The 21,112-nt window shown below is 43.4% G+C and overlaps 2 protein-coding genes across 2 annotated transcripts; both read right to left on the bottom strand.

Annotated features, from left to right (window-relative positions):
* Positions 1–10,873: 10,873 nt before the first annotated feature.
* Positions 10,874–11,944, bottom strand: LOC6524203. The gene has a single exon (XM_002100030.3). It carries the CDS (start codon positions 11,866–11,868, stop codon positions 10,936–10,938), a length of 933 nt encoding a protein of 310 aa, XP_002100066.1. The 5' UTR covers positions 11,869–11,944; the 3' UTR covers positions 10,874–10,935.
* Positions 11,945–12,269: 325 nt separating this feature from the next.
* On the bottom strand, positions 12,270–13,340 carry LOC6524202 (Krueppel-like factor 7). Its single transcript, XM_002100029.3, has one exon. The coding sequence runs from the start codon at positions 13,338–13,340 to the stop codon at positions 12,390–12,392; it is 951 nt and encodes a 316-aa protein (XP_002100065.1). The 3' UTR covers positions 12,270–12,389.
* Positions 13,341–21,112: the final 7,772 nt, after the last annotated feature.

Genomic DNA, 21,112 nt, shown 5'->3' with positions numbered 1-21,112 from the left:
CGCAAATTATTTGCACAATGGAAATTAGTTTCGGTTTGTGTCCTGCCCGCAATGCATACAAATGTGAGACGTAGTACTATCTCTGCACTCGTGAAAATGCAGAAAAATCACCCAATTAAGATCCTGAAAAAGCAGCGTGTTGCTGTTGCTGTTGCCCTTCCTGCGAGACAATTGTAAATCAAAATATTGCACTTGCAGCCAATTGAGCGGACCAAGCGTCAAAGCAGCTGCATCAGCATCAGCAGCAGCAGCAGCAAAACAAATCGTGCGAAAGAAAGCTGAAAGGGCAAAAACAAAGGGAAAGCGGCAAAACAATGAAAAAATCAGGGAAATACATAAAAAGGAAAGGGAGTAAATGGCTGAAATGGCTGAAACCCACGAAAAATATACCCTTTGCCTGGCTGGCTGCTTTAAAGAACTACAAATCCGACTAAAACAAATATGCAATGAAATATAAATATAAATATAAATACAAGTTAACTGCTTGTTGATTTGACCACAAGCACAAGTTGTGCTCCTCTGCAAGCTGCCAGCTGCAAGCGAGTGCATATTAAGTATACGTCCTGTGAGCGTAAGGGAAACACAGAACAAGTGTCCCCTTGGATATCATTACCCATAGAAGTTGGTGCGAAAAAAAGCCAGAGTCACTTGTCTGCCAGTTGGCTGTAACAATGACATCGGACTCGTGCACGGACTATGACTTCATATCGGAATAGGAATAGATATAGGAATAGCAATAGGAATATAAACAGGAATATAAGTCTGTACAACTTGGCCATAAGCAGATGCCGCATCACAGGCCAACGGAGAGTGAGCGCATTTGGCCTTTTGTTTCAGGGATTTCAGTTTTAGTTTGCGTTTGAGTTTTGAGCTCTTTTCCGATGGCTTTTTTAGGGGGCATCTCGATACCCGGCATTCATTTCAGGCCATTGAAGAAACGTCAGCACAATCGCTCTGAATAGAAAACCCATGTGCAATTGACTCGCATCTCATCGCAGAGCTCCCCCTCAGTATGGTTTTATTTTTGTTCTATTTTTTTTTTCCAGTTCCTGCCAAGTGTGTCATTGCGAATGTCATACAAATTGTGGAATGTCTTCAGTGTCAGAGTCTCTGGTTTGCCCTTTTTTTTTTTGTTTTCAAAGGGGGTACGTCATGCATGGCAATGAATGGCGCAAAAGAGGGCAATGAACAATTCAGCATGCACTTTGACACCAATGCACCAATGACGTGGCTGAATAATAAACGGCAGCGAAGTACTTGGGAAACTAAGAAAATCACGCGCTTAAAATTAAAATGTATCTTTGATTTTATACAAATTATATGTAGTTTATAACCTAGTGCCACTATCTGTTGTCGTTACTAACTTATTCCTCTGATAAGTTTAATAAGCAGCAGGACTCCAGTCTTGAGACTCCAGACTGCAGGATCGCGACTGTCATTTCATCTGGCTAATGGCAGGGGTATCACATGGATTGTGGCTCCTGCCCCCCGAGCTAAAATCCCAACTTGCTGTTGATATTCTCTTCTTTTTATTTTTTTATACACACAAACACACAGGAACAGCGCTTGTAACTAAATAATCTTTGTGTAAAGTTTTTCTTTGTGGCTGCGAGCGGAGGAAAATAAAAGAAGAAGTTGCTGGAGCTTTGGAGAACGCCTGCTGTGAAGGAGTCCTGATCCCGCCGATTGCCATTGCCATTGCCGGCGGAAAAGCAGGACAAAGAGCCAGCAGAATCACAGAATCAGTTGGCCATAAGCCACCGAAAGCCGCGTGACAAGAGCTGCAAAATGAAAAGATGTGGATTGGCCAGTGGCACAAACACTGGGTACAAAAGCTGAATGGTGAGCAAGTTTAACTGGGCGCACAACCTAAATAACAGTGTAATTAAAGCATTGGGAAGCTCAATGTTGTTAGATTTCACCCATTTTGTATGTTACAGATTATTACATTATTAACATACATATTTAGAAGATATGTCATTGTACATTTTATTTTTCTCAGTGCAGGCCAGGCGCAAGCCAAAGACTTAGATTAGTCGCATTTACTGGGAGCTGGCCAATTTATTTCTATCCAGTCGATCTACCAACGTCACGGATCGAAGTTTGGTAAACACTTTAGATGCTTGGTCACACAAGGGTCACACAAGGGTTGCTTAACCCGAAAAACTTCAGCTCTGGCCACACTGGCCGTTGAAAACTTTTCCAAAGAATCGTGGCCAAAATAGCTGGAAAACAAGGCACAAGCTGCGCAAGTGGTGTAAGTTTGTTGTGCTCCTCTGAGCCACATTCGCATTGGCCATTGATTTTTTTTGGTCCAGTACTTTCGGTTAAGAACTTTACGCTGCTTCTTTGCAGATTGTTTTTATATATACATATATATATTTTTTTTTTGTAGTCAAGTTCTTTTTCCTTCCATTTCTGCGTGCGAGCGAGCAGTGCAAGCTGATAAAAGTAAAACTTTATGCAATAATAGAGGGGGTTCAAGGCTGGACTCGTGCCCATTCCGTCGAATGGATGGGCCCGTGGTGCACGTTATTGCCAACATATGTTGCTCGATATTATAGAACTTAGCCAGCGGGTGGAAGGGGAAGGGGAGGGGCGGGGCACAAGGACAGCGCCTGGTAGGTTGCATGCCACAAAGTTGCATGCCACAAATCATGTTCCTCCGCTGCGGAAAGGCGGTCCGCACTAAATTTATGTGCCGTCTAGCCCAACCTTTCAACCTTTTGCAAATTGGTATTTATATGTTTAGTTATTCTTATTCAATTTTTAGCAAATCCAACCCATGCATAAATATATATATATATTTATATGAATATATATATATATATACATATATATATTCATTGCTTTGCTGCGTTGTATCGATGAGTTATTTATGCGTTAGCGTTGTAATTTGTAATTTGTTGGGCTAATTACATCAAATATGTTTACGCTACAGTTTAATTAATTCAAATTGGCTGCAGTTCAGTTTGGCTCTTGGCTGATGGCTGATGGCAGCCGCGACGTGTTTGACAGTTGAATAATTTGATAATTTGATGCCGGGACCTGTCAGCATATCGAATGTCGGTCTATATGGGTATATATGGTTATATGGGCATATGCATATAAATATATAAATATACAAATGTATATATTGAATACATTCTTTTTCGGGCAAGTCCATCACATGTTGCGCCTGTCAAACATTCTGCTGTCATCGCAGTGCCTTCTTATTGTCTTCTCCCTTTTCAAATGATTTTCCCCAGATTTTCCATTGCCTTTGCCGCCGCTTTTCCAGCCGATTTTACTCCCCCCTTTCTTTCCTATTGCCAATTGTTCGAGGTCTATTTGAGCTGTCACGCCCCCAGTTCGTTTTCCGAATTGCTATTTGTTCTTTTTACAACTTCTAATAACAGAAAAGTGGCGCTGATTTTGGTTCATCACTTCAGTGTCATTTCCGCAACATCGCTACACAGGCAAAAAAAGATCCAAGTTATTTGAAATAACTCAATTGCAGCGTTGCTTTTTAAGTTGTTTTGATATTTAGATATTTGCAACTTCAATTTACCCACAATTTTTTATTGGCTTGCATTTATAAAGCCAAGCTTTCTTTATCCCAAAGTTCTGGTGTTTTTTTTTTTAACATAACCCACTATTTAGCCACCCAGAGCCTTCTACTCTGCTCTTCACCAGATACCAGATGTCTGTCGTTTGCGTTTGCGTTTCATTTTATTATATTAAATGAAATGCCGTCAAAACAGAGACGGCCAAGAATGCTTGTCTCCTTCTTTCGCCAGCTTTCGGTATGTGTGACAAATGTAAATCGGCGAGGGTGGATTGCACAGTTCTGAACCGCAAAGCAAAAAAATATAATTTGGTCGCTTTTGGTTCTTTGTCCAAGCGTTGCACTTAATATTTCAAAAATATATATATGAATATATGTATATATCAAAGCTCTTTCACTTTTTTATCAAATCAAGTAACATTCTGCTTAAACCACCCGCGTGCTCTTCGTAATACAATAAAAATAAGCACTAAGAACGAAAAAAAAAAACCAAAAAAAATAAATAAAAGCCAAGTGCCAGAAGTGCGGCTGCGGAAGCGCAACTCTCGATGCCATAAAAATGCTTAAGATAATTTAACAAAATAGCAATATTTTGCGCAGGGGGTGTATGCCCCATAAAAAGTGTACAATAAACGCAAACTAAGTGGCCCACCAGCGGTGGGCTTTGGGCGGTGGGCGTGGCTCCTTAGACTCGGGCTTAATAAATGCAAATGTGTCCAAGTATGAACAATTATAGAAAGGAAATTTGCATTAAAAATTTATGTACTCTCTCGCTTTTTTTTTGTCTTTCGCCGCGGAGATAAAGCGTCGCAAGTGCGACATAAATTTGAGCCATCCCCCGCCAACTTTTGTACACTGAGAAAAGGATGGGCTTACCTACATATTTCGAACGTAATGATTTTACACATTAAATGGTGATTTCAGCTATTATTGATATAGATATTCCTTCATTGCTGAGCTACGTTAGCAATGATTTGTTAGCTCTTCAGCTAGAAACCTATAGATATTTTTGCCAGTGCTTAAAACACGCCGCCCCATTTTGAAGCTTTATAATGGAGCTCTCTGCGGTCGTTGGCGGCCTTAGAAGCCCCAAGGAAACATTCATTCGCACAGATGTCTTTAGTTGTTGTCCTTGTCCTCGTCCTCGTTGTTGTTGTTGTTGACAGTTTTGAGTACGTTGTTTGGTTTTGTGCTGCATTGAAAAAAAAGGTTTACTATTACACACCAAAACTAACAACTCTTCTTTATAAGCTAGTCAAACAAACGTTGTACATATATGTTTTGCCTCAAGCTTTTACATTGCTTTGAATTTAGTTGGATATAAACTATTTGATGAACAATTCGAGATTTTTCGCAGTGTACTTCGCTGGCTGCTGTTGCTGTTTTGCGGCTGTGCATGGAGGCCTAACTAGCAGGAAGTCATTAAGTTGTTTAGCTCGCAGTGGCAGCTTCTTTAATATTCTTTTCTACATCCGGCGCATGTGACATGAATGCCGGTCCATTTTTTGGTTTTTTGGTTTTTGGTTTTTCCCGGCAATTTGCCTGCAAAAATTGCGCCTGGCTTTTGGGCATTTTCACTTGGCCAATTAGACGGGCCGATTCATAGGCCTCCAGCCTATCGGCGGCCATATCAATAACCCTTGTAAATTGCCATAATGTATGACTCTGATTTTCGGTTGCCTGTTTTGTGTGTTTGTGTGGACCAGTTAACAGGCCATAAGTCATGGCTTTATGACCCTCAACCCAATTCCCGTTTTCTCTCGCTGGCCACTTAACAGCTCGTAAAGCCAAAGACCGTCACACTTAATAAATATTGTAATTGTAAAATAAAATGCATAAAAATATTAGACAGAAATGTGGAGAGTTGAATAATCGAATGCCCTAACTGGAAATTTTTTTTGTAAATATGCTTATTAAAAAAATTTGTTAATGCATTTTCCGATTGAATTAGGCCATTCAAAGTTTTAAAGACTTTTCATATTTTCTCATACATGCAACATTCTCTAAGTGAAAGTGTTTGTGCCCAGGGTTATGGAAAAATTCAGGAAAATTAGCCAAGGAAGAAACAAATATTTGTTGATTTGCTGGTTACCGAGTCAGACAAAAGGGGCCAGGAAAAAAACTTTTTATTACCCGACCGCCCCCTCGAAAAATTTGCCAACCCCATCTTATCAATCGCCGATAAGGGAGAGGGGGGTGGTGTGGGGAACAGGAAATATTTTGTGGGTAAGGAATTTCATATTTTTGTTGTTGTATAATAAAACCCCCTTTTTGTGCTTTCTTTTTTTGATTATTGCTCGATATTTGTCAGTCAGTGAAACTTTGCAGCGTTATTTAGCCATAAGAAATCAAACTTTCTTAATTAACTTTCTTGGGCGGCGTCGATGGCAGATAGCGGGGGGTGATGGTGGGTGGGTGGGTGCGGGAAGGTTAGTGGATAGAGCAAGAATATTAAAAAAAAATATGAGAAAACTCCAAAGGCGAAAGAGGAAGTTGCTGGGATTTATTATACCCGTTACTCGTAGAGTAATAGGGTATACTAGATTCGTTGAAAAGTATGTAACAGGCAGAAGGAAGCGTTTCCGACCATATAAAGTATATATATTCTTGATCAGGATCAATAGCCGAGTCGATCTGGCCATGTCCGTCTGTCAGTCCGTCTGTTCGTCTGTCCGTCCGTATGAACGTCGAGATCTCAGGAACTACAAAAGCTAGAAAGTATACAGACTCCAGGGACATAGACGCAGCGCAAGTTCGTCGATTCAGGCTGCCACGCCCACTCTAACGCCCACAAGCCGCCCAAAGCTGCCACGCCCACACTTTTAAAAAATGTTTTGATATTTTTTCATTTTTGTATTAGTCTTGTAAATTTGTATCAATTTGCCACGCCCACTCTAACGAACACAAATCGCCAAAAACTGTTGAAGACTCTCCTTCGTACTTCCACTAGCTGAGTAACGGGTATCAGATAGTCGGGGAACTTGACTATAGCGTTCTCTCTTGTTTTTTTTTTTTTGGGTGAAAAATGTGTGTTGTTAAGCGACAAAGGAAAAATATCATGGGAAAGTGGGTTAAGTCAGAGGTGAACATACATACCTCTAGCTTCCGAACACCTCTGCACAGCGCTCTTTGTGCCCTCTTTTTTTTCTCACTGCATGGAGTTGTGTCAAAAGTTTTATTGATTTTCAAGTTTGAATGATAACTTTACAAGAGTTTTTCGCCTTTTCTGTGACTGTGTACAAAATTGTTAAATTGCTTGTTATTGACAAATACAAGTGCAGATCTGCGTGGGCGAAAGAGATGGAGCGCGGTGTATGTGAAAGAGACGGGTTGTACAAAAAGAGTGAGAGGGAGAGAGAGCTGTATGTATGTCCCGAATGATTCCTGTGCGCTGTCGACTGGCAAAGTTATCAATTCCAATTATGTAACCAAAAATAATTTGAAAACTTTGCAGCACTTTTGCAAAAGACCAACATACACTCACACACACACACTCACACATTTACGCACACACACACAAGTGTGTGGCTTCATAAGTTCATACTTGTTACCTGTGACTTGTCAAGTATTTGACTTTATCTCTGGACCCGAGCTGCAGATTTTGTGCCGTAGAGCTCAGTTCGGTTGAGTTGAGACGAGAGTTCTTGGTTTTCCCATTTTTCCAATTTTTTTTTTGTTGGGCTTTTTGGGCATTTTTGCCACCGAGCATGGCTTAAGTTTTTGACCAAGTTTTATGCTGCGATATGGGCTGATTTGAGTTTCAACAAGGGGTGGCTGGTAAATCACTTCCTCCCCCTTCCTTCCCCCAACAAATTAGTGGTTTTTAATCATTTCCCATGTATTGATTCACATTTTGCGGTTTTTGGTCGCCTACCCCTCATTCAGTGCCTCATAACTCGGCTAAAAATAGTCGGATAATGGAATGTTGTACCTTCCGCAACTCAGGAGGACACCCACAAACTTTTGGCATTCAAACTTGGGCACACCATTTTTCGTCAATTTTTTGAAAATTTGGCAAGGGGTACCATCATCAAAATTTGCAAAAAATGGATCAAAATTGGCAAACTCAAATTTAAATGCAGATTTTTAAAGCATATTAATACAAGCATTTTGAGGTATGCTACTCTTAAATCGGAGTTCATTTCTCCAAGTTATGGCGTCTGGAACTTCAGGCTTGTGTACTTCGGTACCTCATAACTTGGCTTAAAATAGTCGGATAGTGGAATGTTGTACCTTCCGCAACTCAGGAAGACAGTCTCAAACTTTTGGCGTTTAAATTTGGGCACAACCTTTTTTTTGAAAATTTGGCAAGGGTACAGCCCTTTGCAAAAAATGGGTCAAAAATGGGAAACTCAAATTTAGATGCAAAGTTTTAGAGCATATTGCCACAAGCTTTTAAAGATATACCACTCCAAAATCAATTTGGGCAAGTTATGGTGTCCGGAACTTCAGGTTTGTGTAGTTTTTCTGCAGGTATTTTTAAATAATTTTTGAATCATTTTTTTTTGGTAATCATTGGAAAAATGGATGAGGAACAACAAGGACAAATACTGCACATATTTTCCGAAGAGATTCTTAAACTTCTGAGGAAATGTTTATTAAAAGTAACGAGCCATATTTGATTAAAATTATTTTCGGCTCAATCTTTGATATGCCGTGAAAATACCTGGACGAAGAACTTGAGTCGAATTCCTGTACGCTTAAAGCGCCAGGCAACTTTTCCGCAAGTTTTCCGCATTTTCATGGCAGTCAATTTGCTAAATCAAGAATGCGACAGCCGCACAAAAGAAAAGGCGGGGGGAAAATAAATATGCCAGCCTTCAGCTTTTCCGCACTCCTTGGGAAAATGGACGCCAAAAGGAACCGGAAAGGAACCCGATGCGCCCTGAATTTTCCCCAACTGTCCCTTTTCATTCGACATTCTTTTTTTCGATTTTTTTTGTGTTTTTTTTGTATATTTCACTTATTGATGAGTGGAAATGCTGTTGACATTATTTGTGTGGTCGACGCCAGTTGGTCGCCCAATGCAATGCAAATTTGTTGACACAGACTCAAGCTGAGGCAACAAGAAGCCTGCACTTTCAGGGGATATAATATGTATATGTATGTACCTAGCCGCCAACCCTATATAGTATATATAATATATATATGTATATATATTACTGTATATGGAAGCTCATCGCCGATCCCCTTGCCAATCGTTTGCCCCTGAGAATCAAAGTCTCGATTCTCATAAAAATGATTCATGATATCGCATTATTTCCGTATCATTTGTAATTTCCAGTTTCCTGCTTATTTTCACCAGCCACACACACACAGACAGCGTCAGAGCGAGAGGGAGAGACACAGAGAGCGAGAGGGAAGACAGAACTGTTGCAATTACTATCTATCTGGTATTTTATAACTTTTGTGCTCTTCCTGCTGCCTTACCTCCGCACCACCCACCCACATCGCCTCCATCGCCACCAACTTCTCCATCTTCTTCTGCTGATTACAGCAGCCAAGTCACAGACACACAGATAGCAGCACACGCACACACAGGCAGAGCAGACACACAGATACTGCCAGAGACGAGCGGGCTATGAAATACAGAGGGGCTATTCTCATTACTAACTTCATTTTAGTTGGCAGATTTTCGCTTTTTTTTCAAGTTACGGATAGGCACTTTCATAGTATTTCATGTTGTATAGAATGTACATATTTCCTTTGGGTCGCCGAACCCCCGAAACTCCCACTGCCTGCGCCACTGTCTGCATTTAGAGATGAAGTCAGGGAGCCACAGTTGCTGGCGTTGCCGCCGCGTCATCAAGGTCCTGATTCCTATTCCTTCTCCCCCCTGACCCCTGCATCCTGCACCCTGCCCTCTTGCCACACAACTGCGGCAGTGTCCTTGTACATATCCTTTGTTCTGGATCGCTCAGCCCACAGACAGAAACAGAGGAATACATACAGCTACAGATACTCAACACTTTTTCTTGTAGTTTTTGATGAACATTTAATTGAATTCTCTTACAACACCGCGCTTTGTCTTTCGCCCACACCATTGACGTATCTGCCATCCGATCTGCTATATAGGATGTACAGATGTATTTGTACCTCCTTTACAGCAGATACATGTGTATGTATGTATGAGTGTATCCCATGGAGCACACAAGAAGTTATGCTTTCACTGCTTTCTTCGCATTGCGCATTGCCTTTCGCTTTTCCCCCTTTCTTGGCTGGATATGTGTGTATGGCATCTAATTAAAATTGCAATCGGAATTTTCCAGCTCGAGCTGCGACAAAAAGCAAATTTATCCATAAGCCAGCGGCAAGCTACTTGCTCGTATATCTGAGTACATACATATATACTCGTACATATGTATGTATGTACTTGTATCTATAGAAACTGGATGCTGAAGGCAACTTATCGGATGTCCATGGCACAAAAAGTGGCTCTGTTTTTGGTGGCGATTCATTCGCAGCAGTTTATCAAAGGATTTAAGTTTGGGGATTACCTGTGTTTTTACCGCTGGGGATTCCCTTCTCTCTGCACTGGGAAGGAGTTGATAAGAGATTAGCAGATACATGTTTATGCACCTGTTCAATGCTTGTAAAATGAAAATATATGAAATAAGCTTACCATACCATATCGATATGTGCCTAATATCCCACCTCCACATCCTCCTCCACTTTGCAGCACAACAGAGATTCAGGCTAATTGAACCAGTTCCGCCGTGGCTGCAGCTATGCAAATAACCCCTGTTGCCCTGTTGCCCTCTTGTCGTCTCAATGGAGGTCCTGCCACCAGGACGCTCCTGCAAAAGGGGGGCCAGGACATCAACACCAACAGCCACAGCAACACGAGCACGAAGAAAAAGAAAAAGAGAAACCACGACTCTGACGACGGCAATATCAAACAGTAAATAGATAAAAACAACATGACTTAATGAGTGGTATTTATTTTTATGCTAATTACTTTCGAATAAGCAGGAGGTCCTCTGCGGAGCACTGCAGTTTGCCTTAATGAGTGGGGCAATAATTGTTGTTGTCGTCGTCGCTGAATCCTGCTGAATCCTGCTGCTGCTGCGACTCCTTGAGTACTCCTGTACTCCTGTACTGTGTGCCTCCCCAGTGTTTGCATAAAGTAAATGCCATTATACAAGCAAGTTGCGCTGTAAATTCACTTCAAATGTACAAAAGCACTCGCCCTGAAAGCCGTAAAGTATGCGATATGACAGTGCATAAAGGATGCGAGCGTTGGGGAGCTGGGGAGGATCCTTCTTCTTGGCGGCACAGTCCTGTATCAGAGCTCCTCCTCCTTCTTCCCACCACATAAAACTCCCATTTGTTTCACAACTCTGCGGTTTAATAAATACAAATGTATAGTAAATAAACCAAATCTTAGGTCATTCCAAAGACTCATTCAGGATCACTTCGAGATGGAGATGATATTCAGCGCCACATATCTCCTCCAATTCCCGCTGCGTCAGCCACATGGAATGCCGGTCCTTGGGCAGCTCCTTGCCACCGATTTCGGGGAAAACTCTGCCCGAGTTGGCCACCAAACGCAGGACGCTCCGGCCATCCGACAAGGTGCGATTGAAGGCGGTGAGGCAAACGTGGAGTGGTCGGATGCAGGGCGCACTCTGCGTCCAAATGATGTACATATCCAAGTCCTTTAAGTCTTGCCTGTTATCGTGCCCAGTTATGTCACGCTTCCTTGGATCGAAATACTCTTGGCTACTATAGTCACTGTTCTGTTCCGCACTGCACTTGGCATACTGATCACATGTGAAATCCAGATGCGTCACCCACTTGGCTACACCCCATTTACCAGTGCTGCATTTCTGGTAAAGCGACTCTTTATACTCATTCGCTTCCTTATTCCTGTCTAGCAATGCCCAGTCAAAGAATGTGGTCCTTCGCACCAGCACCATGACGGGCAGATAGTCCTGCAGCGACTCCAGCTCCGAGTGCGCCGGCAATCGATTCCGATGACTGAACTCCCGTACTCCGGGTAACTGGTCCTGCCTGCCACGCTCACCGCCGTACAGCAGAACGCCCAGGCATATGGTCTGCCTGGCCGGCAGCTGGGCGGGATCAAAGATCAGGGTGCAGCGTTCCCCAGCGAAGGCCAGCTGCAAGTGCTTCCGCAGGCTCGATCGCAAGTGCTGCGACGCCAAATGGGCGAGCATATCCTGCCTGGAAATCGTGGCAATGCAGGACTCCAAAGGACATTGGATTGGCATTACACTCAGGCGGTTCAAAGTAAGTTTCGGCTTTGTCTCCGATTCGCTGTCTTCGAGGCCAAGAAGCCTGAGTGGCTTATTCCTGTTCATATTCCCCTGTTTTTAGGCAGCTAAATAGTACGTATATTACTGTGTGTGAATCTGTGCAAACAGCCTACTGTTTTTAGAACCTTATTGCTTACTGCTAATAATTGCGTTCCCGCGTGAAATTAGCCTTTTTAATTATATTGATAAATTGGATTAACCATCTGTAATGAATTAACCTCATGCTTGTAACAATTTTTTATTAAATCATATGCTCTTTGACTCTGTTAAATGAGTTTATCAACGGTTTATGATTTTCGTAATTAAATCTGTAGAAACGACAATGACACAGTAACCACTGTATAATTTGCAGCATTTCATTTATGCCAAGGAGAGCAGTATATTATTATCACAATTAAAATTACCCGTCGAAATAAAACACATGATCATTTCTTGCAAACGAGGGTCTACTTTAAATCTATTTTATGGATATGCAACCTAATCTAAAGTAAAACAAACAAAAAAAATGCAAAACTTTAAAGCTGACTTATCCCTATCTATGACTTATGTTCTTATCTACGGAATGATTACAGCTGGTTCTTGCGCTTTCGACCTGGTCGCACGGCATAGAGATCGTCGGAGAACAGGGATTTGCCAGCTCTGGTGGCGGCCAGCAGTCGCCGTTCGTGGACCTTGCGGTGCTTGGTGAGGTGATCCGACCTGGCGAAGCACTTGGAGCAGTAGTCGCATTTGTACGGCTTCACACCCGAATGGGAGCGCTTGTGGCGGGCCAGTTCATCGGATCGGGAGAAACGCCAGACGCAATCTGGCCAACTGCAGACGTACGGCTTCTCGCCCAGATGCCTCCGCAAATGGGCCTTCAGATGCGCGGGCTTGGCGTAGATCTTTTCGCAGTTCCCGAAGGTGCACAGGTAGCCCCGTTCGCCGGCGGCATTCTCACTCATCTGGAGGGCAGGTGGTGGTGCTGTTGGTGGAGCTGCTGCATCCGCAGGACTGGCGGGCTCACAACTGCCGGACGAAGAGGACAATCGATCGGGATCGAAGATCTCTGAGGTTGGCGGCCCCGTCAGGCGCAGATTGCTGTTGCTCTCCTCCAGAAAGTCCGCACAGTTGTCTGTGCAGAGGGGTGTGCGCTCCGGCAGAAAGTCCACCAGTTCCGGAATCTCCACGTAGTTATCCAATAGCCGCTGCTCCCAGTCACTCAAGTCCGGCGGGCAAACGGTCAGGTCATTGAAGTCGATGAACAACGAGGGATCCTCCCCATACGACAGATCCACCTGGACATTTCCACTACCACTATTATTATTATTATTATTGCTGTCTAAGGTGATGATGCCATAGTAGTCCGACTCCTCGAATTCCAGCTGATTGTAGTTGGTTATATAGTTGCTATCCACATAAGAGCTCTCGAAATCCCCAACACTGATGACATTCAGCAGCGCATCGCCGGCGGCTAGTGGCTCCTCTTCCAAGTCGCTGTAAAGCTGCTGGAATCCACCCGTCGCAAAGAAGTCCATGATCGCAAATGAGCGGACTCCGGTCGAGTGTCCAAATATTTATAATATCCACTGATGATAATATCCGGATGAGTGGTGACAGTGACAGAATTGATGAGAGCCATGGAATACGCTCGGGCATCGCATGTACTATACCCTATGTATGAACTTAACCCTTTATCCGCTTATAATGTTATTGATATCATCGTGGCATACCCTGCGATCGCAATAGAGAGCAAGGGGTACCAAGAGATGCACTCACTGCGATCGTGGCTGGATTGCTTCCAGTGATTCGTGGCCAGGATCCCTTGGGGAATAATTAGCCGGCGAGCAATGTATCTAACGCGCTGCCGGCTTCATTAGTCCGAGACCGAGATAAAGATACATTCGTACGTATGTATGTATTTACGTACGTACCACACCAGATGTTGCCATTGATCGGCGACACATGTGCCGGGTTTTTTGGTGGCCGGGTCCGGGAATCCGCACTGCTATCGGGATCGCCGACGAGTGCCCAGTTACCGAGTGCCAAGCAGTGTCAGGCCACAGATCGGCTAGCTATAGCCTATACTGCATATAGTATATAGCCGACGGCACCTGATCTCCGTCTCCCTCTCCTTCTGTGCGCCATCTCACTCTATTGTTTTGCGTTTGTTTTGGTCGCCGTCGCCGGACGACAATCAATACAAATTTGTTATTAATTAATGATTATTACTGGCGAACTAGATATGCCCGGGGGATATGGATATGGATGTGGATATGGATATGGATATTCCCGGTCGATCAGTGGGTCCAAGCAAAACAAGTGCGTTTGCTATGTGTGTCAAGTGAGTCGCAGATATGGTTTTTAAAAATTCATGGAAAGTTATCTGTTTGGAAATGTTGTCCACCAGTTGGCAGCTTGGCAACGGTCCATTTGCACCATATGGTCATTTGGGTTGCAAAGGTTGATAGCAGTTTTTGGATAGTTTGAGATGACTCTTTAATATCTGTACCAAATCTGGGCTAGCAGCTGACAACAATTCATTGCTGTGTTCATATTTAATAAGCGAGTTGTGTGCAATTCACCTAAAGTGCTTTGTAATGTGCCTGGAATGCAGCATTAAAATGTGACCCTGCATATATGTATAGTTTGCTGTCTAATATAGTTTTCCACCCATTTGCCTTGCACTACACTTGTAAAACCGCTTTCCGCTCCTTGAACATCTCATTTTCCTCGGCTGTCTGTGCCAGTTTCCATTTTCCAGTTACCCCCAGCTTTTTGCTTCTCGTCTATGGCATTTCCGCATCCTTTTTGGCTGGCATCCCTTTGGAAATTAACATAAATTTAACGTGCGGCTGGCGTTTAAATTTACTTTCGCCTAATGAAATAATCAGCAGCAGTAAATCCTCATGGACCCCCCACCAGTTTCACCATTTTCACCACCAGTTTTTGGCGGCCTACGCGTTTTGCGCTAATTGATATTGCAAAAATCAAAGGCTGCGCGCCGGCATTAAAGGGATTTAAAGGATATCAACTGGTCTTGGTTCTGGGACTCGGGGCTCTGAATTCCAGATTCTGGAGTCTGGATTCGCAATTGCGGAATCTGGCTGTGAGTTCGACTCCGGCACTTTGTAATTACAGCAGGCTATTGCGACCCTGATTTCTGTGTATGCGAGTGTATAGCATCTGCCTTTGTGTGGCCTCAAGTGGAGTGGAGTGGCAAGGATAACATAAATTAGAATGCTGCCTGCAGGCAGTTCTGGTATTTAGCCGTAGTGCCGTAGTTCACTTACTTACAGATCCGTAAAACCATATAAGCATGCACTGCTGCAAACAGGAAGCAGTACTACAAAATGCCTAATGGAATTCATGGAAATATTTTACACAATTTCCTTTGAGAATTTGAATTGCAAAGGGAGTTTTCTTCAGTGCTTTGGGAATGTGTAACCACATCTATCTATCCATCTACCTTCAAATAAATTTCTCCGTTCAAATGTGCGTGTGTGTGTGTGCACCGCAAGTGTCATAACGGAAATTATGCATACCATTTTACTGTAAATTGCGCTCGGCAAAATGTTGTCACCTCAGTTTAATCAAACCCCTCCCACTTCCCACCTCCCAGAACTCCAAGAACTCCAAACTCACTTAAGCCGGACGTTTTGAAGCCGTTTGCATGTATTTACGAGGCAAATCCGAGGACTTAAAGCGGACAACCGGACGATATTATTGCCAAAGTGTCGTCGTTGTCGTTGCCGTTGTCGTTGTCCTGGTAGCAGTCAAATGAGTTAAGCGGTTGTCAGGATATAAGTTTGGGTTGTACGAGTATACCCGAGTACATCCAAATACGAGAACAAGATGAAGGGGGTCACTTCAGTTGCCTAGTAAGTCGGACTTGCCCTTATCAATCGCAGCTGAGCTGCTTGTTTTCATTGGATTAGACAAGTTTGCTTTGCCTTCGAGTTGTGAATCCGCATCTGAATTCCGAATTCCGAGCTCCCAGTGCCTAGTTACTCAAAGAAAGAAGAGCGATGTATTTGCGGCTTACTGTTGTGGCAAATTAAATCGGTATCTCTATCTGTATCTGTATTTGTACCTGTATTTGTATCTGTATCTGCATTTGTATCTGCATTTGTATCTGTATTTGTATCTGAAACTTGTATCTGCTGTGTGTGTGTGCTGTGATTATGGCCATTTAATTTTGCCATTCGGCATGCGAATGTCTCTGCACAAAATACCACATGTCAAATTTATAATCCCTCTGCTTACTATCGATTTGTGCCGGGCCAAGTTTTATTTATTTCCTTAAGCAAAGCGGATTGCAGTTAAGTGACCCAGTTATTTTCGGCAAATGTGTGGACTAATTGCATCACTGGCTGTGGCAAAAAGGACTTAGTACGATATTCAACTCTGATTGCGAAGGAATTGATTAGTTTTATTAGACTGGACAACAAACTGAAATTGATGTTCAAGTGAAAGTGTATCCCCTGCGATGCTATCGATAGTGCTAATTATATAAATAGTTGAAGGAGTCAGGAAAAAAGGGGGAAAACTGGTTATTCGAGGGAAAGCTAAGATGCCCAGCGAGATGAGAAAAATTTAATTGAAGTCATTTATAACGCCAACCGCCCAGGGTTCAGCATTGTCCTGCTCAGCTTGGCGTTCCCAATTAATTACACAATTTAGCCCAAGAAGCGCTGCAAACTTGGCCAACAACTTTCTGCCGTGGGTGGAGTTCCAGTTGCAGTGCCTCACAGTCACAGTCAGTTGCCTGCAACAGGTCAAAAGTTTGCTGCCGCCAGTGAAGAGTAGTGGTGTATTCCTAGTACCCCATCTCGATTTTGGTCGGTGGTGGAAAGTTTTAATAAACTCAGCAAAGACAATATTTTCCCTATGTCCGTGCTGCCTAACCGAAGGACGAGACCAGGACAATAATTTGATTTTGAGGGCAGCAGCAGCAGCATCAGCAGCAGCAGCGACACAGCCTGAAAGCAATTTGTTGTGTCTTGAGGAAAAGCCATTTTTCGAAATCGAGTGAAACGGAGTGGAGTGGGGTGAAAGGACACATATAAGACGCAGGAGAGGAAAGGACAGGACACCACAACCGAGATTAAGTCAGATGCAAACGTAATCCAGAGACAAGCGAGTTAACTGGTTTGACCCAATTTAATTAGACACACGGCCCGAGGTGGCATTAGTATTAGTGTATTAGTATTAGTGTTAGTGTTATGTAGTACAACCCGTAGTATTTGTCTTGTGCTCGCCACCAAAATTGAGCTATTCGGTTGCCTGCCAGGATGTATGCCAAAAGCGAGGCTTATGCCAATGCCAGGACCTCGTCGCTGCTCCTGCTCCTCCTCATATGCTACACGGAGAAAAATGCTCCCTGACTCTTGGTTAGCCTATAAAATGTATTGCTCATTTCAAATATTTGTGCATTCAACTAGTTAGTGCCCAAGGAGGAGCTTACATCGCGCAGTCTTAGTTACTTGGTGCAGTTGCAAGTTGCATGTTGGCATGGTGCAAGTGGCATGGTGCACGTGTGTGTGTGCTTTCGCTAAGTGTACGCACTAGTAAGCCGGCTTAGCACACCAGGCTGTGGACAGCAGCAGGGGGCAGGGGGGCCACTGGAACAGGCGGTATTTGAGGAGCCCAACACAGGAATACATCCACGGGAACACACGACATTATTGTAGCGGAAGACAGCAGTCGGGCGGCTGAGCAGGAGCCAACAATTAGTGTTGACAGACATTGCACTCTGCCAAAGTCCCCGGGGCAATTTGAAGGCTTGTTCTACACACACACGCATACGCACACATGCACTGCTGACACACATACAGCCAAACACGACCGCCCAATCCATGTACTCGCATATAATTTGAGTTCTCTCCGTGTCGTGTCAAACTGCTGCGAAATTTATGTTTAGTGCAAAGTGCCTACAGAGTGCCACGCAGAAAACGGGGTTGCACCCCAATAGCTTGGCTTGTATTACAGTGGGTATTACGACAAGTGCGATAGCAAAGGCTGATTAAGTAGCCAGTGTAAGTGGAGAACTCCCATGCCCCTTTTTCTACTGAAAAATTGCCTTTTATGACCTTTTTGTTGTTTTTAATCGCGGATACAAGCAGCTGGAACGGCGGGTGCTAACTCAAAACATCGTCTCCTTGCCACTTGCCATGTTGTCCTAGTTGCACTCCAGCTGCACCTTTCCAGCTGGTTCCCTCAATTGGATCCTTCAGCGGATCCCTAAGTTTTTTTTTTAGAAGAACGAGTTGCTGCAACCTGATGCACTTGATTGATCACGTCCAGTCTGAAGTTGCCCATGAGGTTGCGCCCAAGCTGCTCCAGCGCCTCGTCGTCTGGATGCAGCGCTCGGCCAGCCTTGATCATCCGCTCCAGCTGATCCTCCAGGACGAGCAACTCCGTCATCCGCTTGAACTCACGGGACTTCTTCCACAGCGACGCCAGGTTGACGATCAAGTAGATGAGGGCTGCGACCACGGGGCCGGAGAAGAAAATCATCTTCTGAATCATTTTGAAAATTTGCCAACTTCGTCTTTTCAGGAATTTATTTTAAACTGTTTTTCAGAAGCTGCCGACTTGACTGTGTGCGTAAGACGACTGAAATGAGTAACTTTCTGTGACATCCAATGACAGAAGAAGGAAAGGGAATCATGGCCTACTAGGTATGAAATATTTTAGAGCTACATATGCTAAGCCGTTATTTTTGACCATTTTGGCCTGGAGAAAGTGCAAAGTGAGTGGAATGCATATTTGCAGCAATAATTAAGAGATTAAACAGCTTTCAATTTGTGACCGCATAAATGGATTAATTAAACTTGGCCAAGAAGTCAACATTATTAACATGTCCAAATTGCTGTACGCTTCAAAGGATGGATGGGCAGCGAAATGTGAATGGGTGGGTGGTGGTGGCTTAAGAGGAGGAGGAGGAGTGGGTGGCGGTGGTGGTCGCTCCATCTTGCATATGCTAAACAATTTGGGGTTTTGGTGCAGCTGCTCGCAACGACCTCAGGGGCAGCCGCAGTCAAAATCCGCCCGTCCATCCAACCCACGCACTCATTACCACAAGCAGCTGCATGTGCATGTGCATGTATGTTTAATATGCGATGGAAACGGGGGCCAGAGTATGAGGAACAAGGGGGGAGGCGTGGTGTGTGGTGGTGTGGTGGTGTTTCCGCCAAAAGGGCGAAGGGCAAATAATCCTTCACTCAAGCGATTGGCCAATTTGCGTGCATGTGTTTGGTGCTGCTTGTGCTGCCTAACCCATGTTAATGAAGTGCTATGTGGTGAACCGAAGTGTTTTTCCACTTCCTAATGGCGTTGTCCCAACCTGCCATACTTCTGATATTGACATTTGCCATATGTAACTTATGTACCTTATGTACCTTAAATTCCCAGTTCCTAGATAAGGTTAGGTTAGGTTTTACCGGCCGTCGGTTATCCGACGCACTTAGAAGTTCCTTCGGCTTGGAGTTGTGTCAATTTTAGTATTGAAATTGTGGCAGTGGCACAACGGTCTCTCTCTCTTTTACTCTTGGAAAATTTACAAAACATGGTGCTTGGCTTGAAAACAAAGTGGCACAAAAATGACATTACACAAAAGAGGATTTATTTAGTTTATTTGCAGCATATCAGCAGCCATAACTGTCAAGTGAGTGTAGCTATTGTTTTTGTTTTTGTTACTGTTGGTGTAGGTGTTATTGTTGTTGTTGTAGCAAGGGAACGTGACATGGTGGGCGGGGCACTTCGCATGAGGGGTGCAAGATCTAGAGCAGCCATCATCATCAATCATTTTGATTTGCGCTAAAAACTATGCTATGCTTTGTTACTACAATGCTGCAATGCATAAACTCAACAACAGCACAACAATATTACAACAACACGTGCACAACTGCACCAACACACTCGCAAAAAAAAGAGCATGTATGTGTGGGAATATACACATGCACGGAGCGAAGACGATAAACTACAGTAGCAACAACAAGAATGGCAATTGCCAGACAGAATGACAACAACATTTCATGTCGACAAGTTGCGCTGGCATTTCACTCTCCCTTTTTGTTTTGTGTTTTTTGTTTTTCGCTTGCTACCCCTTTTTGTTGGCAGTATTTTCTGGTACTTTTATTATATTTTTATTTATTCGTTTTTTTTTTTGTTTTCTGTGTTTTTTGCATAATAATGTGGGGGCTTGCGAAGAAGCGGTACTCTATGCGAGCATTAGGCGAACATTAATGGAGAACAAGTATTTTTACTGCTCGCTCGTAAAGCTGCTTGTCAAATATATTTTGTGCATATATCGTAGTCTGCAGTTTTCCCTATTTCGCAGTCATCCTTCAGCGAAGGGAAAATATATATATATGAGAGACATAATGAAATTTTAATTAAGCTCAAGCAGCAAGCAGAATTAAAAGACGAAATGTGCGCCTTTTAATTCAATTTATAATTACACTCGGCAGCCGGGTAGGTAGATCTTTCAGCCACTCACTCCTTCGCTCTCCCACTTTTACCCTCTCTCCCTGTCTCTTTCAGCCATCATCTCTTTCTCATCAAGTGCAGCCATCTCTTTCGTCTCTTATTCGCATTCGCATCGCTGCGAATCAATTAAAAAGACATTTGCGAAAATGTTGGCAAGGCAAATTGAAACTGAAACTGAAACGACAACACGAATGCTTAAATGAGCGAATAAACGAAGATGTGACTGAGAAGATGCGGCAAGAAAGAGACGGCCAATGCGGTGGCGAGAAAGAGATGGGCATAGAAAGGTAGTGCGAAGGATGCGAATGAATGCATAAATGAATGCCACATTGCACGAATGAATGATGATTGTCATGATGATGATGCTGAGCGGTACAAGTGTGAATCCAACTGTGCGACTCAAGACGTTCTTCCCACCCAACACTTATCACCCAGCCATTTAAAGGATGATATCTGGCAGGCTCTGGCAGGACCTCCCATTCGGTCAATCCCGTACCGTCTGTCGCCTGTCATTAATGTAATTCAATAACCTTCATCTCGCCAGTTGGCCGTGATGATTGTTGATTGTTTTTTATGCGATGCCATAGCGTCTCGCAATTTGCAATTAATAATTGGCACAGCGAAAGGTGCGAATGTCTTCAAATTTGATCCGCTGAGTAAGCATATGGTAATGGACCGTTTCCAATGCGAAAGCACACATTGAAATATATAAATGCAGAGCCTGGCTTATTACATTAAAGATAAGGTAAGAAAATGTTATGGATACATAAGCATTTCGCCTGGAGGACAGTATAATCTAGTTATTGAACAAACTGCA

This window comes from Drosophila yakuba, chromosome X, assembly GCF_016746365.2.
Source record: "Drosophila yakuba strain Tai18E2 chromosome X, Prin_Dyak_Tai18E2_2.1, whole genome shotgun sequence".
NCBI classification, from domain to species: domain Eukaryota; kingdom Metazoa; phylum Arthropoda; class Insecta; order Diptera; family Drosophilidae; genus Drosophila; species Drosophila yakuba.
The sequence above is the reverse complement of the archived record's forward strand: the minus strand, read 5'-3'. Positions and strand labels throughout refer to the sequence as shown.

Bases quoted from the DNA above. Each gene is read 5' to 3' on its own strand.
- LOC6524202 (XM_002100029.3), bottom strand. From the start codon at position 13,340: ATGGACTTCTTTGCGACGGGTGGATTCCAGCAGCTTTACAGCGACTTG.
- LOC6524203 (XM_002100030.3), bottom strand. From the start codon at position 11,868: ATGAACAGGAATAAGCCACTCAGGCTTCTTGGCCTCGAAGACAGCGAA.